This window comes from Lissotriton vulgaris, chromosome 2_1 (genome assembly GCF_964263255.1).
Source record: "Lissotriton vulgaris chromosome 2_1, aLisVul1.2, whole genome shotgun sequence".
Lineage (NCBI taxonomy): Eukaryota > Metazoa > Chordata > Amphibia > Caudata > Salamandridae > Lissotriton > Lissotriton vulgaris.
Genome location: NC_141687.1, coordinates 255,285,216 through 255,312,680, shown reverse-complemented (window position 1 = coordinate 255,312,680; position 27,465 = coordinate 255,285,216). Strand labels below are relative to the sequence as shown.

Genomic DNA, 27,465 nt, shown 5'->3' with positions numbered 1-27,465 from the left:
CAGTGGGAATAAGACTGCCTGTCTATGTTATGGTATACGATGTTTGGGCATCTGAATGGGATCTGAATCATAGCAAGAAAGCCCCTCAAGCCTGCCTTATTACTCGTCACGAGACCAGGTATTTAAGGTGGAATCCTCATACCTCAATTGTAGTGCATTATGCCGGGGTGTGACCAGGAAAGTCTTCTTTAGAAAATGTATCACTTTCTTTAACCTATCCAAAGTCTGCTCGAGGCCTTTGGCAGAGGAGTCCAGCTAGCATCGCAACAATGTTAGAAGGTGGTGGAGCAGGGTCATTGCCTGATGTCTGGTTGGGATTCAAATGCTTCTTGAGGCCTGTAGGCACACCAGAGGGAGCTTGGGTGGACCAGCACAGCTTGGGTCAAAGATGGGTCAGTACCAGTAGCTGGAAACTTTTGGGGACTCAGTGCCTGCAGCTGTCCCAGAGGTGTGTTACTGCTACAACGCATCTTTTACAACGTAATGCTGTTACAACGCAGCTATTACATCGCAAATACCATTACAATGCATGCCATTACAACGCATGGCATTACATAGCAGATGCTATTACAACGCATACCATTACATCGTAAGTATTGGTAAGTATTTAATTTTTTTTAATTTTATTTAATATTTTATAATTGATTTAATTATTATTAATTATAAAAAAATATTTATTTCGTTTTTAAATATTATACATTAAATATATTAATTTAAGTATTTTTTTAAATAAGTATGAGTATAGGAGTATATGTTTTGGGGTACTGATGTATATGTTTTGGGGTGTTTGGGTATTTTTAGGTTTTAGGGCAGTGTTTGGGTTTTGGGGTACAGGGGTGTTTTTAGGTTTTAGGGTAGGGTTTGGGTTTTGGGGTACAGGGGTGTTTTTAGGTTTTAGGGCAGGGTTTGGGTTTTGGGGTACAGGGGTGTTTTTAGGTTTTAGGGTAGGGTTTGGGTTTTGGGGTACAGGGGTGTTTTTAGGTTTTAGGGCAGGGTTTGGGTTTTGGGGTACAGGGGTGTTTTTAGGTTTTAGGGCAGGGTTTGGGTTTTGGGGTACAGGGGTGTTTTTAGGTTTTAGGGCAGGGTTTGGGTTTGGGGTACAGGGGTGTTTTTAGGTTTTAGGGCAGGGTTTGGGTTTTGGGGTACAGGGGTGTTTTTAGGTTTTAGGGCAGGGTTTGGGTTTTGGGGTACAGGGGTGTTTTTAGGTTTTAGGGCAGGGTTTGGGTTTTGGGGTACAGGGGTGTTTTTAGGTTTTAGGGCAGGGTTTGGGTTTTGGGGTACAGGGGTGTTTTTAGGTTTTAGGGTAGGGTTTGGGTTTTGGGGTACATGGGTGTTTTTAGGTTTTAGGGCAGGGTTTGCGTTTTGGGGTACAGGGGTGTTTTTAGGTTTTAGGGCTGGGTTTGTTTTTTGGGGTACAGGGGTATTACGACTTTATATAAATTAAATTAATTAAATTAATTGTATTTAATTTAATTACATTAATAGCTATATTTACAATTATTTATTTAATTGTATTAATAAACGATTATAATTAAATTATATTATTTAAAAATGTTTAATTAATTAAATTCTTTTAATTATATTAAATATAATTATATTATGTATTATTTATAATTTAATTAAATTATAATAATATTTATTGTAATTAATTACATTATATTATTTACTATTTATAAATTTTTTATATTTCATTAATTATATTATTTTAAATATATTAAATTAATATCAATTAATTAAATTACTATAATTAAATTAATTACTGTTTTAAAAATGTTATATTACTTTTTATTAATTTAAATTAATTTAATTAACTTTATTACATTTTTTTTTTAAAAGATATACTTACCTATACTTACGATGTAATGGCATGCGTTGTAAAAGTATCTGCTATGTAATGCCATGCGTTGTAATGGCATGCATTGTAATGGTTTTTGCGTTGTAAAAATCGCGTTGTAACGGAATACGTTGTAAAATAACGCGTTGTACTGACACCAATCCGTCCCAGAATATGGCACTGGCTACAGCTCCATCAAAACTGACTTGGAAGAGGTGGTTGAGGCTAATTATGGGAAATGGACCAGTCAATTTCTAGATCTTACTAGCTCCCCACCAGAAAGCAGAATGAATGAATGAATGAGTGAATGTGAGACTTTTAAAGCGCGGACTTAGCCCAAGGGCATCAAGGCGCTAGCACCAGACATCATACAGGCAGAACAGAGTCCTACTCAAACCCAACTTTCAAAGAAACAACCATGTCTTCAGGGCTTTACGGAAGATTGAGTGATCTTGTTGCCCCGAGAGAAAGTCCGGGAGAGAGTTCCAAACATTTGCAGCTGCAAATGAAAAGGCCCTCCCGCCCCATCTCATCTTTTTGACCCTAGGAACAACAAGGAGATTCTATTTTTGCTGACCTCAGGTTTCTGGAGGGCACATACTGTTGAAAAATGGTCTTTATGCCCAAAGGGCCCAGGCCATAGTATGCATTGTGAGTGAGGCAGAGGGCTTTAAACAAAATTCTGTGGTCCACCGGGAGCCAGTGCAGCGACCTAAGGGAGGACGAGACCGAATGATGTTTGGGGATGTCCATCACCAACCTGGCAGCGGCATTTTGCACCAGTTGTAGACGTCGCAGCTGGCCTTTATTGAAACCTAAATGGAGGGCATTGCAATAATCCAATCTGGACAGTATTAATGCAACCATCACTTTTTCTCGTGCTTCAAGTGAGAGTAACAGAGATTTTCCTTATAATCCGGATAAGCCAGAAGCAAGTGGCCACTGTCCTGGAGACCTGCGGCTCCACCGCATCTGAGACCGTGGGCGCGACAAGGGAGTTAAAGATGTTAAAAAGCTCCTTAGATGACGTCAGGCTCTCTGATATCTTAGAATAATAGCTTCCCTTTTCTTCAATGATAGCTACTCTAAGCTTTCAGGGATTACTTGTGTGAATCTCTAGCCCGGGGTGTCAAATCCCTCCGCCAAAACCTTTCCTTCCTTCTGCACTCTTGTCTCATCTTACGCAAACGGTTGAAGAACCAAGGTGCAGAGGGCTTTTTCCTTGCCGAGTAGTACGTTTTTATAGGGGCAAGAGTGTCCATCACAGCTAAAATCTTCTTAGAAAGGATATCAGCCACTGAATTAGCATTTAAATGTTCCAGGTGCTGAAAATCAGCAAAAGCAGTGGCGACCTCTTCATTAGTAACCAGATGAAAATTTCGCTTATCGCCCACCTCCCAATTGGCAGAATTGGAGATTCCTGATATTGTACCCCTTGTTGAAATGGAATAGCATATTGATCAGACCATGCTAACGGGAGGGGCAGACCCATCTCCACCCGACGATCTTTGGAAAAAATTCCGTCCAGGGTGTGGCCCGCCAAGTGTGTAGGGAATTCAACCAATTGTGAAAAGCTGCAGCCATTCATGAATTCCATAAACGTTTGCGTATCAAGATTCATATTATTTTCTAAATGAAAGTTAAAATCCCAGAGAAGAGTAAAATTCAGTTTCTCAAAATAGGGTTCTAGTTTATTACACAGGTCTTGACTAAACAAGGCCCTAGAGCCCAGGGGCCTATAACAGAGGACCCCTGACAAGCTTTCCGTGGAGTAAAGTTTATCGAAAAATATAAGGCCTGGTAAGAATCAAGCGTCGAAGTGAGCAGTTCTGATCTAAAAGTAAAGGTATCCCTGAGCAAGATCCCTAGACCACCCCCAGCGACCCTCCCTATCCAGTCTAAAAAGGTGAAAACCTGCTGGGATAGCTTCTACAAGCTCGGGCCAGAAAGCTAATTTGCCCAGGTCTCAGTTAAAAATACCCAGTCATGGGAATGTTGAAAAACAAAATCTTTAAAAGCCACATTATTTTTAATCAGGGACCTAACGTTAATAAGAAAGCCCTGTAGCAGAAGCGATACTGCAAGGCTGAAGAATCCCTCTTGGGTTCTTTTCTGGGGGCTTGTCCTCGTCATTAGAAGGGGACTACTTTAAAGATTTACTGGTTGAAGACAAGCTGAAGCAGGACCTGGATCGGGACCAGTGACAATCCCAGAGGTTGCCTCAAGTGTGTGCCATGAAGAGCTTCGCCTCCCAGTCCTTTATAGTGTTAAGGTGCACCAGGCCTACGTTTGGCCCCAGGAACCACAAGCAGACGTGCTGTGGAGCAGAGGGTAACATCAGCTAGTGGCAGGATCAACATGGCTTAAACAATGAGGTTTCCAAGGAAGACTTGAAACACTGTTAAAACACTGCAAAAAGATTATTTTGGTAGGAAACATTTACAGGACAGAACCTACAGATAGGATTCGAAAGGTGTAAAAAAGGGGCCTAACATTAGTGTGCAGGTGTGGCACCATACATGGCTCTTCGAGGGCATATCAAGATGGAACCAGAGCTAAGTCAGATCCAGTAGGGCGCATGCAGGAAATTTACTAGGTAAAGACCCTGCAGCTAGTAGAATCCATCAGACACCACTGCACTGAGGGGTTCAGTCAACCTCATCTTACCAGTACAATGTCTGCACTACTTGGAGCACAGCAATATTTGGAATACAGAAAGTCCAAGTAAAAGTTTCAAATCAAGGATGTGTTTTGAATACCTGAACAGGCAAGAATACATGGTCACGAAGCGGTATGAAGCTATTGGAACCATATCGAACCTCATAAAATATACCCCGAGGAAAATCAAACGATTCTGAAAACTAGACTAGAAAGGCAAACCATAAAAACTATGCCTGTCACTTAGCCTTGTTGACTATTCATAGGAGGAGAGGGGTGGTGGGCTATTCCTTGCTTTAGTGGTGTTTATGTAAAGAAGGACAACATTTACCTGTTTTGTGGTGAACATGTGGGAATAAAAAACAATGATTTTGCCTTCAGTGGGGATCCAGAAAAAATGCTTTAAAGTGCTATTTGTAGCTAGGAACGAGGAGGATAAAATGGTTCCTCTTGCTGATACGGTTTTCACTGTATGCAGACTTGTAAATGAAAGAAGCTTAAATGCATTTTTTCACCAATAGTGCAGAATAGAGGTAATTAATATTGACCAGAACAGATATAACCAGATATTATTATTTTTAGCTGCTGAATTGGTGAGCGCCTTCTGTTGAAGACTCCCCAGGTCAGCAATGATGGTACAAGCTCCGGATGTGTGTCCTCTGCTGGAAGTCCAGACTTTCAGGATCTTCATGATCATCAACACGGCTTCTGCAAGAGCTTCTGAGAAAACAAACTGTGGGCTCCTAGTCTTTTGTGTCTTTCCTCTGCCCCTCATTGGAAAAAGGCAGAATTAGAATCCTGACTTTAGAAGTACTTTGAGCATTATTCACTTTTTTCTAATTTGCTTCCCAGTTGGATGACAGGAAATGGCGCAATGCTTGAAACCTGCAAGATTTTAAGTTGAATTTCATGCTTCGCTTTACATAATCGCTTTACTTTTACTATTCTTGGGGGGCATTTGGTATCTTAATGTGGCTCTGGCTTAGTCAGTCTACCTCAATACGTGAAAGGATGACTACTTGCTTTGAGGTGAGTACCTGATCCATGCGACATTCAGCGTGAAGGCTCTTGGTGTGTAGAAGGGCAGGCAGTAAGCCGATAATGCCCACATAATTGCCACACAGCCCTGTCCAACTGCTCATGCCCCAAGCTCATTTCCAATGTTGCCAATGCATAGGAGGCTGGGTATTGTATCTAGTGGTTCCAGTGAACTGACTTACTTTCTGGCATCCTAGTCTCTGGGGGGTTTTCGTGGCCACCTCAGAGGAATGGGAATGGTTGCTGCTTGGTTGCACATTATGCTCAGCCATGAGCACTGTCTTTCAAGGAGCTATTATTGATTATGGATTTCCAATGCAGTGGAATGTCTACTCATTAACCAGGTATTCAAGCAAGTCTGACAGCAGCTCCTAATCAAACACTGCACTGGATTTGGATGATACAATCAATGCGTTTCCCATGCAAGAATCGAGGAGTTCTGTGGAGACAGATCCTCTTTGTACACCTGTTCAAAGTGGCTGAAAAAAGCTTTTTCTATGTCCGACGCGTTATCTGAGGTCTCCCCCGTTATATCCAACTGTACCTCTTTAATTCTATTCCTCGATTGGTCTTTTTTAGTTTTCCAGGCCAAAAGATTCCCACTCGCTTCCCCGTATTCAAAATGGGCGAGAGAACTAGCATGCCACCGTTTCCTGAGTCTAGTATCCAACACTTCTTCTAATTCAGCTTTACACACTGCTAATTCTTGTAAAACAGATGGTTAGAACAATATGCTGTCCGGAGAATTGAGGTCGAAGAAGCCACCAATTTAAACAGGAAAATTGATTTGAGGGAAGTGGTTAGGGCAGTTAATTCAAGTAAGAAGGGTAAGGTTCCAGGGCCTGATGGGCTGCCAGCAGAGCTATATAAAATTCTGTCTCCAGTTGTTGACCCAATTCTGTGTAGACTATTTTCCTCAATGTTTGAGGAGGGAGGGAAGATTCCTGTATCATGGAACGAAGGAACGGTGGTGTTAATTCTCAAACCTTCAAAACCACAGGCGTCATGCGACTCATACAGGTCAGTCTCTCTGCTGAATCTGGACTATAAAATCTTTGCCGGGATTTTAGCAGAGAGACTGTATGGTGTTGCTGGCAAATTGGTGCACGAGGATCAGAAGGGATTTGTCAGAGGGCGATATATACAGAATCCGATTCAAGCATTGGTGGGAGCTAGAGATTTAGCATCTCTACATAAATTGCCTATAGCCATTATTACGCTCGACGCCGCCAAGGCATTTGACCGTGTAAATTGGGTCTTTTTAACTAGGGTGCTAGAGAAATGTAACTTGGGGAAGAATTTTTGTAGAGCTATTTCTTCGATCTACCAGTATCCCACAGCTAGAGTCTTGGTTAACGGGAACTTATCAGCACCCATATGCATTAAAAGAGGGACAAGACAGCGATGTCCCCTTTCGACCCTGCTCTTTTTAATTTATATACTGAGTCCTTGGCGGAGAGGATTCGACAAGACACGAATATAGTACCCTTTAAATGCAGGAATTGGGAAAGAAAAGTTTCACTATATGCGGACGACATGCTTATATACACGCCAGACCCAATTCAAGCAATTCCGGCAATATATATTGCCGCAACTCAGTTTGGCCAGCTGTCTGGGTATCAGATTAATCCGACCAAAACTGAATGTATGCTTTGGAATGTCGAAGTCCGGCTTCCTATAGTAAAACAGGAGCTAAGATACTTAGGTGTCCAAATCACCCAGGACATTGCAAAGTTAACAGACAGAAATCTAGACAAAGTAACAAAGGAAATCACTGAGATGTTAAAGGGTTGGTCTCTTCTCCCCCTTATACTTATCGGAAGGGTGAATATCATAAAAATGATGCTGCTCCCCAAATTGATCTTTCTGTTTCAGAATATCCCGTTAGCTTTTACAGAAGATAAGCTCAGACAAATTCAAGCTAAATTCAACTCCTGTGTATGGGCCTCAAAGGGTATCAGGATCTCGTGGAAGAAACTGAGCAGAAAAAAAGAGTAAAAGCGGTTTGTGCGCCCCGAATGTGAAACTATATGCATGGACCTTATTACTGAAAGCAGGAATTCTACTTTTTAATTGTCCAGACAGGTCAAAAATTGGTATAATGTTCAATGAAATGCTGATAGGGATTCATGGAGGCTCAAATGGTTTTCTTTATAAATATGGAGATCCTCGCTTCTTTAAAAAGTTGCGATTGAAAATGTTGAGAGATATGGCGTTTACCTGGGCCAGATTAAGGAAGGCCCTGAAACTTACATACTACACGGCCATGTCTCCTATTTGGGAGTCTCCTGGTTCCCCGGAATGGGCAAAAGATAGCCTCGCAAAGCCTTTAAGGGATGCGGACATTAATCATTGGTCTCAGTTAATGATGGAGAGTGCACTGATATCTTGGGAAGAGATCTCTTGTGTCACTAATAACAACTTATCTAAGTTCAAATACTTTCAAATAAAGAGTTGGAGCCAGGCGATAGGATCGCAAGTAGGAACCATAAGCGCAGTAGAGGATCTACTTCAAGGAAAAACTAGGAAGATAAAGACAGCAACCCTGTATTGGGCCATTTTAGAAGCAGAAGACGGCGATTTCACTTTGCCATCTCATCTGTGGGGAGAACATATCTTGGACGTCGATTTGGAGAAGTTATGGCAAGTATCTTTTGACATACTACATACTACAGTCTATCCCGCCAATTTAAAATGCAATCATTTTTTCTCTCTTCACAGAGTTTATTGGTCTCCTGCTAAGCTTGCTAAATTCTCGAAGGAGACTGTTCCTTGTTGTCCTAAATGTAAGATGGAAAAAAAACAGACGATCTCCATATGTTTTTAACATTTCCTGCTTTGCATAAGTATTGGTGTGCGGTAACAGAAGGTATGGAAAGTATATTGAAGTTAAATATACAGGTCAGTACCTCACTTGTATTTTTTGGTATTGCTTTGAATATTGAATCCCTTTCTCGAGAGACAAATAAGTTGCTGTTTTATTTAATCATATTAGCTCGAAGAGAAATATGTAAATTATGGATAAAAGATACCGCACCAATTTATTTAGATTGGATTAATGCAATTAAGTACACACTGAAATTAGATAGCACAAATTGGAAGAGAAAAAAACATTTTTGGACTTCATGTATCTCTTGGTTGGACCAGCTCTAAGCTTTAAGAATAAGGTCCAATGATTATGCCTTTTTGTAGTTTAAAGTACCCTAAGATCAGTTCTATGGTGGTCAGTTAGAGGAACTGAATTGATGTATCTCGGATGGGTATCTACAAAAAGTGTTTCCAATAAGATCTTTGGAGGTTATGATCATTCCTGGTTACATCCGGTATCAGTAGTTGGTAATAAGGGAAAGATCTTCGAGAATATCTTTTGGCATATGAGGACAAAAAATAAAATAAAAATCAATGCGTTTCCCATTTGAGTATGTCAAGAGCCAAGAGTCTGTTACAACAACACTGCTTGCACATTAGCACAAGTTGGTGAACTGGACCAGTTGTCATACGATTAGGTGCTTCTCAGTGCTAACATGGCATATTTATGTGCCTTGGTTCTGGGGTAAATAAAGTGTCTTATCTGTGTATATGGTGTTCAATCAATCAATCAGTGGATTTGTAGAGCGCACTACTTACCCGCGAGGGTCTCAAGGCGCGGGGGAGGGGGCGGGAGCAGCTGCTAGTGGTCAAAGAGCCAGGTCTTGAGTAGTCTCCTGAAGGTCTGCGGTTCTTCAGTTTGTCGTAGGAAGAGAGGGAGGGTGTTCCAGGTCTTGGCGGCGCGGTGGGAGAAGGACCTGCCCCCGGAAGCGGTTCTGTGGATGCGTGGGACTGCGGCCAGAGACAGGTCGGCAGAGAGGAGTTTCCTGTTGAGTACGTAGCTGTTGAGGTAGGCTTGGCCGGTGTTGTGGAGTGCCTTGTGTGCGTGGATCAGGAGTTTGAAGGAGATTCTTCTGTCGACGGGGAGCCAGTGCAGGCTTCTCAGGTGGGGGGTGATGTGGTCTCGGCGTGGGACGTCGAGGATGAGGCGTGCAGAGGTGTTCTGGATTCTTTGAAGTCTGTTGAGCTTGGACGAGGCTCCGGCGTAGAGGGCGTTTCCGTAGTCTAGTATGCTGCTGACGAGGGCATGGGTGACGTTTTTTTGTGTGTCTGTCGGGATCCATCTGTAGATCTTGCGTAGCATGCGATGGGTGTAGAAGCAGGTGGAGGAGACTGCGTTGACTTGGTTGTTCATGCTGAGTTTTGAGTCAAGGATGAATCCTAGGTTGCGTGCGTGGTCGGTTGGTGCCGGTGGGGTGGGGGGAGGGGGGGGGGAAGGTGATTCGGGCCACCAGGAGTTGGGCCTGAGGATGAGGATCTCAGTCTAGTCAGTGTTCAGTTTGAGCCGGCTTTCCTCCATCCAGTTTGCAATGGCCTTCATACCACGGTGGAGATTGGATTTGGCGGTGAGGGGGTCCTTGGTGAGGGAGAGGATCAGCTGGGTGTCATTGGCGTAGGAGATTATGTTGAGGTCGTGTTGTATGGCGATGCATGCAAGAGGTGCCATGTAGATGTTGAATAGCGTCGGGCTGAGGGAGGATCCTTGCGGGACGCCGCTGACGGTCTTGGTGATCCCGGAGTGGAACGGGGGGAGGCGGACTCTTTGGGTTCTGATTATCATAAAGATGTTATATCTTCAACTGCACATTGAGCTGTAGATCTCTTTCCTATGCTCTATCATAATTAAATTGTTGAGGCACTGCACTACGAGCCAGTCTCAAACGTATTGCTAGTTCATGTTTAAACTCACTGAAGCTAAAAACAGGGATGTTCTCCAGACCATCCAGAGATTTATGAAGTCATCCACAAAAAAAAATATTGGGCTGCTGGAAGCTTATTGCATGTGGACCTCCTGAGATCTATATTTTTCACGTTACAGTGGATGTATTTTGTTTTCTATAAGTCACAAAACCAATGAGGTTGCTTTGATGCTAACCACCCTATATAAACACTCACACACCATATCTTCACTAGCCCGAAAGTATTGCCAACAAAATCACACCAACGAGCTCCAGGCAGAGAGAATAGTCGATGCCCACAGACCTTTCCACAGGATCTACCAATAAAGGAGCAGGACATCTGTGTGGCGTGGATATTAACATGGGCAACAATCTTTTCTGCTGTGGGTTCTATACAATCGTATCAATGTTAGCTTGTGTGATTCAGGAATAAAGATGAGGGTGATTATAATTATGAACAAACTGAATAACCATGTGCTTACAAGAGGAACGAATATAAAGGTTAAAAAAGGTAAGGTTAAAGCAAACTGCAACATGAGCTGTCCCAAAAGGTTCCCCTACTTACTTTACTTCTGGAATCCACATTTAAAAGACAAACGCCACATGCTAGATTCTGGGCATTTTTTATCCCTGGACGTAGCATACAGGAAGAGAAATCTAGGGCGCTTTCATCCGGCTAGGAGGATAAACAAAAGATAGGTCCCATTTAGTCTAATTTCCATACATATTCTTAATGCACAATATTCTGTTCTTTAATATGCACAAAAATGACATGGCAAATTAAAGCAATAAACTGGAGCACTTGATCTTAATGGTAAGGTTCATATAAATGCATTTGTTAAACTTAGCACCAGACTTTTAAAAAATGACAGTGAGGGAGCGAGCTTTCCCTTGCAATAATTTGTATCATTCATCTTGTTTTTATATTACAAATCTCCAGTAACCGAGTCAGGTGGTTAACTGTGCTTAATATTGACAAGCTCCGTCAATTGCTTATTCTGTGGTGCAATGAGGTGTGGGCATACTTGGCAAGGTGTCTAAAAGTTAACATGAACTACCAGGCTTGTCTATTGTATTGCATATATTTTCTATTAATAAATAATCCACCCACACCACAAGGTAAGTTTGTCAAGATGCCCGTCTTCAGCGCTTGGCTATTGAATATTTTTACAGTTCTTCTCTGCCCTTGACCAATTCTTCTTGCAAAAGGTCTATTTTCAATTCAGTGGTCAATCTCTTACAGTAGAAAGATTGTTTTTTGTTCAAAGCTTCATAGCACCCTTCTATGGACTTAGTATGCGTCCAATGTGTCTGCCAGTTGCTGTAGTGTTCTTGCTATTAATCACTGCAGACGTTTCTCAATCGGACTCAGCCCCGTCTATTGCTGATTGCAATTTCCAGATCGAGGGTAGAGATCCCAATTTCTTTGTCTGCAAACGGTGTCCTCCGGTGTATGAAACGGTAAGCACTCCAATATGGTTAAGAACAAATCCCACTTTCTCTTTATGTGTTCTTCCTGGGGTTTCAGTAAAACGAAATTTCGTTTTACTGAAACCCCAGGAAGAACGCGGCTACATTCCCTACAGGATCCACCGTATATGGGGACCTGAATCGTGGGAACAGTGAACAAAGTCCCAAGTGACATAAAGAGAAAGTGGGATTTGTTCGATTGAGAAACGTCTGCAGTGGTTAATAGCAAGAACACTACAGCAACTGGCAGACACATTGGACGCATACTAAGTCCATTGGTTTGAGATAATCTCATTGAATCTAACTCTGAGCACGAAAGAGATAAAAAAATTGTTGTCTTGAGAAAGGTGTTTGCTATGCAATAATACACCGAAATGCGTCGACGCATTTGATATAAACACCCAAAATTCAAGGAACCAAGTCTCATAACTTACCCATTGGAGTCTGGACCATATAAATGTGATTCCTTTGAATTGGTACACCAATGATTATATACTAAATCACGGAATTTAAATCTCTTTCAGGTTTTTAACTGTACTATGTTGAGTGATGTTTTTGTAATTATACTGTCACTGTGAAAGTTTTTAATGTTTTTAATGAAATGTGAATATCAATAAATATACAAACTGTATTATTAAATTGTTCAGGTGCCTTTATAATAAAGCTTAGGGTAGGGAGATTGAGACTATGATCCACTTACTCACAGAACATTAGGTAGAGTTTAAGGTGGACATTGAGGTACACGGATGTATGGTTGTGATGAATGTTTGATTATTGACCCCAAGGGATAATTCATTTTTTTATTCATGAGCTGCTATGCATTACCCATGTAGAGGCCATCCCACATTGAAAAAGCATTTTTTCCATTACTGTGAGCAACAATCCATGATGAGTTGAAGTGATAACTGTTCGTATCTTGCATAGTGGCCTCTAATGTAATGATTTTTATTTAACATAAGTAGCTCTTATTACAGAAAAGGTTTGAGACCTCTGTTCTAAATAAGATCAAGCACAGCAGGAGTTATTTGAAACTCAAACAGCTTTAGAGAACAAGGTTTATTTGCAAAGGAGGATTTATGGTAGAATGCAGTGATTTCCTTGTGGCAGACAAGACTGGCAACTATCTTTAATGCATTGGTGTGATTTCACGTTGAAACTTTTAATCAAAATAACATCTCTTTTTTAGGATTTGATCAGTGAATACTTGCCAGTCCTCTATGTTTCTACTGAAAACACTGGAAAGAAGAGGACAAAGCAAGTAGAAGCACTTCCTACCAATTAGAGGAAGATTTTGAATTTTATTTAGAGTTTTTGAGGACGAGTGCTTACATGTCCTGCTCTCTTGAGCCAGTAACTTGTACTTTGGACTTCGAGTAGATGGTGTGGCTCAGCCCATCAAGAGGGCCAGTGAAGACGGTACCTTGCTTTTGCTGCTTCCCCAAGCCCTGTGAACGCACAGTAGATGCTAGAGCCACTCTGCACCTGCGACCTGGAAGAATAGGAACCTGAACTGCACAGGCTGGGCAGAGGAGATTCCCTTGACAGGGAACAACTGCTGCAAGGCCCCGCTGACTGAAGCCTGTGAAGCATAGCCCGAGGAACGGAGTCACACACGGGGCCAAGTGAAACCTGAAGCTTAGTAGCCATCAGCGACCAAGAACCCGGTTAATCACACACACTTACGATTAAGTGTCTCCACCTATGTCCGAGGTCTAAAACCAAATGACCTAATAAATTGCATCAAGGTTCCGACATATACGTTATGTAGCCTGGGGGACAGCGATGATCCCTGTGGAACCCTGACCCCGCTGGCTGAAGCTGCTGGATGGAAGGGAGGGATAATGGAAGCTTGAAGGTATAAGAACAATCTTTAAGAAAAGATGTGAACCATATAGCTACAGACACACTAATACCAGTAGGTCTGACCCTTGCTAAGAGGATATTATACTCAACCACATCTAAAGTGCCAGATAAATCCATACCAATCCCATTCACAGAATCGCCTTCATCCAAGGAGGACTTGCTGGACTGTGCCGGGGGGCAAGAGGGGTGTGGGGGGATTGCTAGTGAGAAGCAGCACTGCTGCCGCTTTTGTTATAGGGTGCCGATATTGCGGCAATGCTGCAAAACCGGCCTCCACCTTTCTGGTCCACTGGAAAACACCCAGTGCCCGCTACAGCCAGTACGGTCCTAACGCACAAGTTACTTACTTTCGGTAATGAAATATGTGTAAGAAACAATAGTTAGTGTTAGATTCCTTACCTTAGAATATACCCAGGCGTCAGACTGAATCCAGAAAGTTTTGCGTAGCAGTACCCCTGCGCGTCGGTAGGCGTCATCTGCGGCTCCGTGTCCGTCTTCGGCATCGTTGACGCCGGGATGACTTCTGAGTACTTAGACGCCGCCCTCCCGCGCTGACGTTAGTTCTTGTACATAGCTTTCTGCGCCTGGAATGCAGAGCCATGCCAGAGACCAACACTGGTGCCATAAAACTAGGGCCCTCAAAGGGAATACCTTAACCCTAGATGTCGGTTCGCAGAACGGGGAGGATGGGTGGGGCGGTAAGGAATCTAACACTAACTACTGTTTCTTACAGATATATCGTTACCGAAGGTAAGTAACTTGTGCATCTGAAAGAAACAGGTTAGTGTTAGATTCCTTACCTTAGAATAGATACCCCAGCAATACCAACCCCGGTGGTGGGTCTGCGAACCAACATCACACCAGAAAGTCCCGGAGAACGGAACGGCCGCAAAAGTCATCTCCACGGACTTGGCTGTCTAGACAGTAGTGTCTAGCAAACGTGTGCAGCGAGGCCCACGTAGCTGTCTGACAAATGTCCTGCAAGGGGACTCCCCGACCCAGGGCAGTAGTAGCCGCTGTGGCTCGAGTGGAATAGGCCCTCAGCCCAACAGGGGGCTCCTTTTTAGCCAAGGAGTAACAGACCTTGATGCACAACACGACCCACGAGAGATGGTTCGTTTGTGCACCGCACATCCCTTCTTTGCGCCCACGTAACCAACAAAAAGCTGGTCGTCCACCTGGAACTGGCGTGTGCAATCAAGGTAGAAGGAGAGTACACGTTTTGGGTCCAGACGGTGGAGCCTCTCTTCCTCTTTCGAGGGGATGAGGAGGCGGAAAGAAGGTGGGCAAGGTGATGGACTGCCCGATGTGAAAGGCTGTAACCACCTTGGGCAGGAAAGAAGGACGCGTTCTTAAAACAACTTTGTCCGGATGGACAGAAAGGAAGGGAGGCTTAGAAGATAGAGCCTGGAGCTCACTCACCCTCCTGGCAGAGGTGATGGTAACCAGGAATGCAGTCTTAAGAGTTAGAAGACGAAGAGGGCAATTGTGAAGTGGCTCGAAAGGAGCACACATCAGATAGGTGAGAACAAGGTTCAAGTCCCACTGAGGCATCACAAAAGGAACAGGAGGAAACATGCGCGTGATGCCCTTCAAGAATCTATTCACAACAGGGGACTTGAAAAGAGAAGGCTGATCAGGAAGCCTCAAGAAGGCAGAAATGACAGAGAGGTAGCCCTTAAGAGTGCCCAGAGCAGAGCCCTGCTGGGTAAGAAAAATAAGGAAGAGGAGAACCTCTGAAAGGGGGCCAGAGAGATGATCCACAGCCTTTGCTGTGCACCATGCCACAAATTTGTTCTACCTGCAGGCGTATACCGATTTTGTGGAGGGACGCCTGGCTGCCAGAATCACATCACAGGCTTCAGGAGGCAAGTCAAATGGCCTCAACTGCCGCCGCTCAATCTCCACGCATGGAGGTGGAGGCTGGACAGATTCGGGTGGAGGACCGTCCCCTGCTGCTGCGACAGAAGTTCCTCCTGAAGAGGCAGACGAATTGGGGGATCGACTGACATGCTGAGTAGCTCAGGATACCAGTACCTTTGTGCCCAGTCTGTAGCCACAAGGATGACTTGGACCCGGTCACGCCTGATTCTCTTCAACACTCTGGGCAGAAGTGGTGTAGGTGGAAAGGCGTACAACAGACCGCAGCCCCACTCGCGACGAAAAGCGTCTCTGAGCGAGTGCCGCCTTGGAAATTCCAACACGCAGAACTGATGACATTGCGCATTCTCTTCGGTGGCGCATAGATCTAACCAAGGCTCTCGCCACTGCTGAAAGAGACTTTGCGCCACGTCCGAGTTCGGACACCATTCGTGATCCATCATGCACCGGTGGCTGAGTTCGTCCGCCCTGGCGTTCAGAGAACCTGCCAGGTGTTAAACCACCAGGGCGACGCCCTTGCCAGAGGCACAGAGCTTCCTGACAAAGAGTCCACGACCCCACCCCGCCCTGTTTGTTGGAGTACCACATGGCGGTGGTGTTGTCCGTGAACACCTGCACTACACTCCCCCGGACAGAGGGGAGGAATGCCTTCAGTGCAAGTCGGATCGCCCGCAGCTCCAGAAGGTTGATATGGAGCTGAGACTCCGCCGGAAACCAGAGGCCTCTGACCTCCGCCTCTCTCATGTGGCCCCCCCAGCCCTGGAGGGACGCATCCGTCACAACGACATGCTCCGGTTGGGATAGGGAGAGGGATCTGCGTCTGACCCAATCTCGGTTCCTGAGCCACCACTGCAACTGACTTGCAGTGCCCTCCGAGATCAAGACATGGTCGGACAAGTTGCCCTGATGCTGGGCCCACAGAAACTTCAGGTCCCACTGCAGAGCCCGCATCCGCCACTTGGCGTGATGCACCAGAAGGATGCAGGAGGCCATCAGCCCCATAAGCCGCTGCGTCAACCTGACCGAGACACAGTATAAAGGCTGAAAAACCGAAATCTGAGCCTGAATATCCCGAACCTGCTGTTCGGGAGGAGAAACCCAAAACTGCGCCAAGTCCAGAACCGCTCCGATCAAGAGAAGCTTCTGAGAGGGGCACAGGTGTAACTTCGGCACATTGATGGAGAACCCCCAGCAGGTGCAGGAGGTCGGCCGTAGTCTGGAGGTGGCTGACAACTGTCTGGGGCGAGCCAGTCTTCAACAGCCAGTCGTCGAGATAGGGGAAGACTGGCACCCCCGATCTGCGCAGATGAGCTGCGACCACCGCCATCACTTTTGTGAACACCCGAAGGGTGCTGGTAAGGCCAAAGGGGAGCACGGTGAACTGAAAGTGCTTGTGGCCTACCGTGAACGGCAGCAAAGCCGGTGGGCCGGCAGGACGAGGATATGGAAATATGCGTCCAATTCCAATGCTACCATCCAGTCTCCAGGGTCTAGGGCAGCTAGGACCTGAGCCAAGGTCAGCATCTTGAACTGCGATGGCATGGCTGGAGGGGTCGCCTCGAGGGGGGAGGGGGGGGTACGGGGGATTAGCACCTTTGGACGATTTGCAGAACCCACCTGTCCGATGTGATGGTGCGCCAGTGGAGCAGGTGATGGCGAACCCTGCCCCCTACTGGCGTCGAGTAGGCCTGAAAGCACGGACTAGGAGGGCTTTGAGGCGGATGCCTCGGGGGTGGATGTGGACTGGCCTTGCTGTTGTCCCCTGGCACCGCCACGGCAGTTCCCACGTCCGCCACCGCGCTGAGGTTGGTTTTTCAGCCTGTGGCTGGCAGGACGTGAAGGGGCGCTCCTTCCTTGGCCATGAAAGGGGCGAAAGGCAGAAGTTTGCTGGCGCTGGCCCGATAAGCCCAAGGACTTGGCCATAGCCCTGGAGTCCTTGAAACGCTCAAGCGCACTGTCTGCCTTGTCGCCAAAATGGCGACGGCCATCAAACGGCATGTCCATGAGCGTGACCTGGACATCAGCCGAAAAGTTGGCGGACCTGAGCCAGGCATGGCGACGAACCGCCACCGTCGTGGAAATCGCTCGAACCTAGCGAGTCTGTGGTATCCAATCCACATTGTATGGAGTAACGCACTGCATCCCGCCCTTCAGCAAGGGCTTGAGCGAGCTTTGCCCGGGCCTCCGCCGGACACTGCGGCAGCACGTCCGCAACTGTATCCCACAGAGAGTGGGTGTAATGGCCCAAAAGGCAGGCGGTGTTGACAGACCGCAGCCCCAAACTGAGTGAGAACAGCTTCTTACCAAACTGGTCATACCTTTTGGATTCCTGATCAGGCGGGGCAGTCGGGAATGCGGTCTGGGAATTAGAGGCCTGGATAACCAGACTCTCAGGGGTGGGGTGGGTGGACTGTAAGCAAGGGTCGCCCGGGGCCGGGCTGTGGCGTAAGGCCACGTTCCCATCTACAGGAAGGCCTGTAGCGGGCTTGTACCAGGTGCCCAGGAGAACGTCCGAGAGGGCTTCATTAAACGGCAGGAGAGGCTCTGAGGAGCTTGCCTGCGGTTTGAGCACTTCAGTGAGGAGGTTAGTCCTCACTGCCGCGGTGGGGAGCTCAAGTGCCAAGGCCTTGGCCGCCCTCGTCAGCATCACACTGTAAGCAGCCCCCCTCCTCCGTAGCCACGGTAGGAGGGGAGACAAATCCAGTGTCGGGCGAAGTGTCCAGTCCACTGGCCTCCCCTAGCTCAACTGCCCAGTCCTGATCCAACTGGCACTCCTGTGCCAGAGGGTCCTCAGACCCCTCCCAGTCCTCCCGGACATCCATCACCTGATAGGGTAAAATGATGGAGCCGGATCGTAGATGAAGTGCTCATCCCTCGGCGTCGAAGCCGGCGCCGGATCCGGACCGGGGCTGGGACCGGCGACGACGTCATCCGGAGACCGCGTGACACCCTTGGTGACGGCGCCGCCGGAGGGGTCGTGAGGCCGACCAGTGTCATCACGGATTCAAGCCTGGATCCTGAGGGGCCCTGCAGCGTCGGAACCAGAGTCGTCGGCGGCGCCGGGGCCAAAGCACCCAACGGCGCCGGGACCGCCGGCCAGCTTGGGCTCCCAGACGGATCCGCAGGGCCCGAAGGCGCCTCAGCAGAATCCGGCGAGGGAAGCGCGACCTCATGGCCGTGAGGAAGGCGCTGATCTCCTTCGGCGTCGCGTGCAGCCCAGGGACCGGCAGGTATTGAGCTGGACGTGGCGCGTGGGCGGTGTCGCCCGAACCCCCGGCCGCATCGCGCGAGCGTCGGGGAGGGCGGTTGGTGTATGTGGGTGTTCAGTCAGAAGTGCGATGTCGCTTCTTCGACTTCTTGTGCCTCGACTTACCTGAGGACTTTGAACCAGACGAGTGATGTCGACTCGCCGAGCTGTGATGACTGCGGTCCCGCGACCGGTCCCTCGACCTCCTCCTGGACAGGGACCTCGAGCGGCGCGGGGCCGACTGCCGGAGCACGAGTCGCTTACGGGACCGCTCCCGCCTAGCTATCGACGTCAAGGCCCGGCATCGGGGCACGACTTATCATGGTCGGCCCGAGGCAATAAAGGCACCGACGGTGGGGGTCGGTAACCGACATCAGTCGGCTACAGTCGTCACAGGGCTTGAACCCGGGCATTTCTAATGGCACCGGAGTCGATAAACGACTCGACAAGATCCAAAATAGATCAAAAAAAGTTAGCCAAAAAGTAACTAAGGAGTACTGCTCTTCCCGGATCTGCGCTTGCTGGCGCGGAAAAAAGAAGAACTGACGACAGAGCGCGAGGGTGGCGTCTAAGTACTCCGACGACATCATCCCGGTGCCAACGACGCCGACGACGGGCGCTGAGCCGCAGACGACGCCTACTGACGCGCAGGGGTACTGCTACACAAACCTTTCCGGATCCAGTGTGACGCCTGGGGATATTCTAAGGTAAGGAATCTAACACTAACCGGTTTCTTTCAGATCTAATCACAATGACTGCAATAGCCAAAGCTTAGACACCATAAGGGTTGACACTGCAATGCAGAAGTAGTGAGCATGTACTGTTCCTGAACTGGCCAACACCAACATGCCATTGGAATCACATTATCTAACATTTCAACCCCATAGGAAGTTAGTTGATTTTACCCTTTGCTGCATCAGGCTGGGAACTTGAACGCCTATTCTCAACTACCAACTGGCGAACTGGTAGGCACATTGGGTGCCTCTGAGCCTGTAGGTACCCTAATAAAGTACAATTTCTTGACCACCACCAGACATTACCAAGATATAGGCTTTTGAAGAAAAGAGACACCCAGGGGACTTTGCTTTGGGTGCCCCTCATATAGCTTCCTGTGCTCCAGCATTTGACATGTGATCTGCCACAAAGCACTGGTAAGCACCCCAACTTGAGCAACAATACAAATTTAAACTTTCCTTTAACTAACCCTTGTGTCTTAAAATTGACCTGGTTCCAGTTTGGGTGGAGAGATCTGTAGTTTCTGATATTCATGGAACTACTTTGAAGGAAACAAGGCCCCCAATTGTTGAAACCACTTGATGACTATCTTGTGTCAATGACTACCAAGAAACTACAGCAGAGGGAGCACAGATTATATTGAAACAGAATCTACTGCACGCTTCTGTTTGGCACCTCTGCCTATTAAATAGGCATACTTAAACAAGTACAGTCAATAAAGTTCCCTAAAGGTTGCAGGAAACACCTGAACAATTCTTCCCCAGAGAACTGAATTTGCCAAAGAGCCCATGAACTAAAAACAACAATGTCTTTAAAACTGTTTGGGGTCGAATTCTCCCTAAAAGGGTACTAGCATCTCCTACTTTTGTATAACCTTAATGTTAACTATCCTATGTTATTTAACTGTAAAAAAATGCCTTATCTTTTTCAGAAGTAATAGCGGTGACTAAACACTGATTTTATTGTGTTTTATTTATCGTGTCACGCTTTATCTGAGTTGCTAACTCATTACTACCTACTACAGTAACTTTATTTCCTGGTTTCACTATTCCTGGAGTATTAAATGCCCAGGTGGAGCGCGCCTGTACTTCTGGGCTTAGTGATCCACTGGTAAAAAATACAGTACCAGCACAAATACACACCAGTAACAGATGACTGGTAAGAACCAAAACAAAAAGCCTAGGCAGTGGTCACCTCCGATTCACATTTTGAAAACACCCAATCACTGGGGAAGACTAACATCTGAGACAATCCGAAAATCCTACATTTGGGGAAAAAAGGCTAACACTCAAGCAAACAATCACACCATACAAAGAATCTATACAAGTATGACTTTATAATTTATCAACTGTGCTTAGCTTGTGGTATAAGTAAGTTAAACTATATATATATCTATAGATATAGATATATATAGATATATATATACACACACATACACCCACGTCTTCAAGCAATAAATGTACAAAGAAAAGAGCTTGGGGAAAATAAAGACCCCCATTAATGAAGTTATATGAAATTGGGATAAAAAGTTATATATATATATATATATATATATATATATATATATATATATATATATGTATACACACACACACACACACACACTTTTTTCTTGTTTGGAACGGGTCAATACAAAGTGCACAGGAGTATTTAGCAGAGATTAACACCAAGAACCTGAATCTTAAGTTCACATATAACAACAGTTGTAAAACCATTACTTTTCTAGACACAGAGGTATACATTTCCCACAATGGTCTGGCAACCTCACTCTATAAAAAACCTACAGCGGGAAATTCGATACTGCATGCAACAAGTGCACCCCCCCCCCCCCCCCCACACTTAATACACAGCATCCCCTCGAGGAGATGTTGAGAATAAGAAGAATCTGTAGTGAGGAACAAGTTACTCAAGCTAAACAGCTAGAATGTAAAAACAGATTCCTTCAGAGAGGGTACAAGACTCACACTATTGATGCAGCGATATCGAAATCCAAATCTAGGGCAAGGCAAGATTTACTCCAATACAAATCCATGCCCCGGGCTGAAACGGGTACAACCTCCACAGATTCCACGAGGTTGATACTAGGGTACAACAGGAAGGACAGATAAGGGCGATTATATGCCGCAGTTGGCCAATTGTACTAGGTGATCCGGTCATAGGTGGTACAATGCCTAAAAAAACAGGACTCACCTTCAGAAGAACTGCAACAATGGGGAATGCTTTAGTAAAAAAACACAGAAGAGGGGAATCCCAGTACATGGCTAGCTTTCAGGACAGGTTTTTATAAACGTGGTAATTGCAAAGCGTGCCAATTCGGTATTAATACCAAGACTTATTCAACACCGTTTAGCCCTAAGATACGTACCATCACGAAATATCTCATGTTAAACTGAATTCGCCGTGTATGCACTAGAATGCACCTGCAATTTATTATATATAGGCAGTACTAAACTTGCAGTGCATAAAAGAATTTTGTCAACAATGATCCATCCTAGTTATCCGGTGGCAAGGCACTTTGAGGAACACCATCAAACTAGCCTTAAATATTTTAAATACTATGTGTTGGATACAGTGCCTGTCAACAAGAGAGGTGGAAACACGGAGGCCAGACTGAGGCGCTTGGAGACAAGATATGTTTTGGAACTGTATACCAAGCAGCCAGGGGGCATGAATACCAGTGAGGACATGTATACTTTCCTCTGATCACACTGAGCTACTGAATTTTTCACTGAATATTTATTTATTTAAATATTTATGATATATATTTATCTATTTTGTGATTGTTCACTATCAGTTATAGCGTAGATTGACTTCCGATACAAAACAAACATTAAAACCCAACTCTACCTCCCCCCCGCTCTCCCCTCCTCGTCCACAAAAGGGTAAAAGGAAATAATCCCTTCTAAGACAAAAAGATGATTGAGGGATCGACATTCGGTGGGACGCCATGCAGCAAAGGCCTTAGGGTCAGTGCCGGGGTGAAATTCAGGATTATTAAAGAAGGGGGTCAGTGGGGAGGGGAAAGAGGTTAGATCGTGGGGGGTATTAGTGCGGTCCCAAACCTCCATGATCGTGCCCGTGATGTATGATGCATAGAGATTGGGCAGCTTATCTGTTTTGCGAAGAAAGTGGATGCCTTGTAGGGGCATAGCGGCCACCGCCTGGTCCTGAACCAACCAGTCTTTCTCCGACTCGAGGCGGTGCCATTCCACCAGGTAACGAAGTTGTGCAGCATAAAAGTAAAGCTGTAAGTCCGGAATCCCAACGCCCCCCTTCTCCGGTGGGAGAACCGTGACCGCATGCTTGAATCAGGGTTTTCGGCCCTGCCAAATGAAATTCGGTTGGTCAGATTGTGTTTGTTGGATCCAACCCAGGGGAGGCCGAAGGGGAAGGGTCTGGAAGAGGTACAGGATCTGGGTAAGGATGGTCATTTTGGTGGCAGCTATTCTGCCTAACCACGATAGAGTGTGGTGCTTCCATTGCCCCAGCTCCTTGCGGATGTGTGAGTGGAGGTTGTAGTAGTTAATGGCAATAGTGGCTGGTATGGTGGGCCCCAGCTGAATTCCCAGATAGGGGATCGAAGAGGTCAACCACTGGAGAGTATGTTCCTCTTGCAAATGAGCTAACGTGGCAGTGGAGAGGGAAATGTCTAGCACTACGGATTTATCGATGTTGAGCTTAAAGCTGGAGGCCTGTGCGAAACAGTACAGTTCTATGAAAAGAGCGCGCATTGCAGGGATCGGGCTAGAGAAGGAAAGCAAAATATCATCAGCGTAAAGGCTGGTAGTGTGGGCGTCCCTTCCAAATTTAATGCCTGTGATGAGGGGGTGGCTGCGAAACCTCAGCGTCAGCGGTTCCATATAGAGGGCGAACGGGAGGTGGAATAGGGGACACCCCTGCCTAGTGCCTCTGCCTATGGAGAAGCGAGAGGTCATCTGGCCATTTACCCGAATGGTCGCTTTGGGCAGGCGATAACAGTTGAGTATCCAAGAGCGTAGTTTTTCACCAAGGCCAAACCGGATCAGGACCTGCTCTAGATAGGGCCAGTGAACCCTATCGAAGGCTTTTTCAGCGTCTATGGTCAACAACATGTATTCCCCCGTTGTGCAGGATGCCTTCTCTATCAGGTGGAGGATTCTCTTGGTGTTATCGCTCGTTTGCCGTTGTGGAATAAAGCTGGCCTGGTCTGGCTCTATCAGTTGGGACATGTATGGTGCCAGACGAGTGGCGTGGATACCAGTGTACAACTTGATGTCTACGTTCAAAAGGGAAATCGGCCTATACGCGCTGCATTGTGTTCTGTCTTTCCCGGGTTTCGGAATAACCACTAGCGATGCTTCCAACATCTCCTCTGGTATAGCCACCAACGTGTGCAAAGGTGCTAAATAAGTCGCGCAGTATGGGAGCTACTTGGGAGCAAAAGGTTTTATAAAAGGCCGCTGTGTAGCAGTCCGGCCCGGGCGGCTTGCCCAGCTTAAGGCGAGAAATCGCTGCGATGACCTCCTCCGTGCCTATGTCCATGTCCAAGTAGTCGGCCTGTGCTTTGTTGAGAGCGGGTATTGCCGCCGTCTCCAAGTAGTCGCTGCAGTGTTGTGCGTCTGAGGTGTCGCCTGAGTACAGCGTTGCTTACGCAATTGCCATGTCATCTGTGGTGAGCTCCCCCCCAGAGGTACGGATAGTCAGCACTCCTTGTCGCTGCCTGGTTTCTCGTAGTTTGTATGCTAAGAGGCGACCACATTTATTGCTCCCGGTGTAGTAGGAGTGACTGAGTCGGAGAGCCGCATACTCGGCCCGGTCCTGATCGAGTGCCGCAAGCTGTTTCCGCTCCACGTAAAGTTGACGCCAGGCCCTGGCAGCTCCCGTGCGTTGGTGCATCTGTTCAAGTTTGGCTACCCGTTGAGTGAGGTCAGCTCGTTTGCGACTGTGCTCTAAATTTTCGGCAGCGGAAATAGCTATAAATTCCCCCTGTAACACCGCCTTGAGAGCCACCCATTGTGTCGCCATGGAGGTGTCTGGAGTGCTATTGAGGGCAAGGTAATTCATGATAGCGGCCTTAACTTGATCAACGGCGGAGGACCGGTGCAGGAGTGTGTCGCAAATTCACCAGTGTCTCAGTGATTGTCGCGTAGGGGGGAACTGGAAGGAGGGAATGACCGGGGAGTGGTCTGAGAGAGACGCCGTCAGAATCTCAGAATCACTTGTGAGTGCTTGTAACGGGGCGGAACCAAGGAGATAGTCTAATCTGGTGTATGTCTTATGTGCTCCCGAGGAAAAAGTGTAGGCTCGGCTATGGGGGTGATATTGCAATTTTATACACACAATGTACATGATTTTAGCATTTTGCTTTTAAATATGTAACAGTATTGTGAAGTATTTCTGTTATGTCTATTGCTGCTTCACTTGCACTTTAAATACAGGTAATCTCGCCCAGGCGCTGACATGTGATCAAGGCAGTCTCTACCGGCCGAAACGCGTCATGGCGACATGGTGTTTGCTAAATAAACATCACTATTGAAGAATAAGAGTCCACACTTGCCTTTTTCCAGAGGTTACGGAGCAGTGGGCAAGCGCGCAACGATATATATACACACACACGTCTTCAAGCAATAAATGTAACAAGAAAAGAGCTTGGGGAAAATAAAGACCTCCATTAATGAAGTTACATGAAATTGGCATAAAAAGTAATGTAAAGTTATGGGCCCAGGCACGACAATGCATACATACTAGTTATACAATGTATTCAGATCAGATTTGTTAATATCTGTGTAATGTTCCTTTTCTTTTGAATGCCATATTGTCCTTCAACAACAACAGGTGATCCCTCAACAGGATGTCAAACCCTTGGCATTGTTTTACCCACTGTTCTAAGATTACAATCTAACCACAATTCACAGTTTCTAAGTGATCTGCCATTAAAAAGGTACAAGTAAAGAATGAGCAAACAATATTTTAAACAACAATAATTAACTATTCTTGGACAGAATATGTAGTGAAATATAGTTATTTTAATATTTGTTAATATACATTTTTAAGGATAATATCCTCAACGACAATCGTATTAATGATGCTTGAAGTAAACTACCACTGGACTCATACCGTTAAAGCAGCGAGCGACATGAATCCAATGAGGTTGTTCCAGATCTTATCGATGTCTTTCAGCAGTTTTTGAAGCTTTTCACTACACACTGCTGTCGCCTTGATGCCCAACTCTACCCGTTTTGTGACCCTGTAGACCTCAACAACACCTGTAAAAAGTGAAAATGTATGAAGATTAATATGAAAAGAGCGGATGACAGCACCAGGATTCACAAAGAACAACGCTGCTATACACACAAGAAATTAGTACATTTTTCAAATTCACCGACTGATCATATTAAAAGGTGAATGAAAGCCAGTCTCTTATTTAGATGAAACGAGAATGTCTATGTTGGTCAGGAGTCTTCAAATGGACTTGACTAGTAAGATGTGCACTGATGCCACCTCCATTTAAGTCCTAATTTTTGTACCCACGCCATCGCACCTGAACAATGCTTAGTTTCACGTGATGAACCAACTGTCTGACGTGGCATTTGTAAGCATGGAATAGAGTGACTAAGTAAGTCCTGTATCAAGATGCCATGCTGAGGAAAACATTCCAAATAAGTATTTGGATTATGAAACTCCAAAAATGTAGTGAAGTAGTAAGAAAATGGGCTATTAATTGAGAGGGTGGAATCCACAGTCAAATAATAACTACAATCCTTGTTAGGGTGTACCACTAAATAAAACAGTGTTTAACCCTCTGGTAGTTTGGCACTATAGCAGCAGAGCTTAACTTAGAGACAATGTTCAAGGTACTTATGCAGCAGCACTCAAACAGCAATAAAGTGAAAACTCAACACAGGAAAAAATCCCAAACCAATTTAGACAAAAAGAGTAACATGTAATAAATACAAGATTTTAGTTGAAAATAGTGCTAAAAAGCACTAGGTGTCACTCGCGGGTGTCTGAACGCACTGCACCAGGTCAAAGTCACAAGTGAGATACAGGGACCAGGTTCGTCCTTCTCAATGTCCAAGTACTCTGCCTCAGCTGCAGTTTTGCACTGGTGGGAGCTGCAGAGGACATTGTTGGCGTAAAGAGCAGTTGTAGTTGGAACTTGCATTGGAGTGAGATCCAGGCAGTCGTGTTTGGAGCACAAAGCATGTCACTGTTGGGCTTCGCATTGGGAGAGATGTGGTGACTGTTGCAATACGAGGAGTAGGCTCACGGTAGTGAAGAGCCCCAAATGTCTTGATTTTTACAGTCAGGCTTGGTTTTGAAGCAGGAGAAGTACACTGTGATGCCAGCAAAGGGCACCTGATATAGGGAACACCTCGTGGAGTTTAGGGCTCACTCCAGCAGAGGCTAGCAGCAGAGCTCAGGCAGGTCCAGGTAGTGCTGGTCAGCTGCAGGAAAGGCTTCTGGAAGCTTGTTGTGTCCCTAGCAGCGGCCCGTGCAGGTAATAACGGTGGGGCAGGGTGGGGGGGGGGGGGGGGGGGGGGGGGGAAATCGACAGCAGTCCATGAGGGGAAATTAGATATATAATTTATATTTCCTAGTCGTCGTCTGTCAAAATGCCCCACCCACCCGCCAACCGGCTCCACTACCCTTACCTGCAAGGGCCGCTGCTGTGTGTCCCTGTAGCTCAAACAGGCTTTTCAGCCAAATGAACTTTAAGTCACCTCTGGGAATCTTGGGTGCAATGCAAGCAGGTCTAGACTTCCTTCTTCTGCAGGGCAGTGCTACTTCTGAATTTTCTCACGTTCAGGAGTCTTCCGATGAAAGGTTCTAAAGACGCCACTTTTATACAGTGCCGGCCTGTGTGTATTGTTCCCTCTCTTTGTCTACCCCCAAACAGTTTCTGGTAATTTATGTCCCTGGGTTTAGCTCCAAACGTTCTGGGGTAAGAAAGTGCAGGTAGGCCTTGGTGTCAGCTGCAGTTACCAGTCATA

The 27,465-nt window shown here is 46.0% G+C and overlaps 1 protein-coding gene across 8 annotated transcripts in view; it reads right to left on the bottom strand.

Moving 5' to 3' along the window:
• Window positions 1-27,465, bottom strand: part of SYNRG (synergin gamma) — a 515,412-nt gene that overhangs the window by 30,161 nt on the left and 457,786 nt on the right. For all 8 annotated transcript variants that reach the window (XM_086954875.1, XM_086954876.1, XM_086954879.1 and 5 more), the window contains 2 exons: window positions 25,589-25,737; window positions 10,862-10,972 (listed from right to left, as the gene is read on the bottom strand). In XM_086954875.1, coding sequence (XP_086811001.1) covers window positions 10,862-10,972; window positions 25,589-25,737 — 260 coding nt within the window. The remainder of the gene's footprint in view (window positions 1-10,861; window positions 10,973-25,588; window positions 25,738-27,465) is intronic.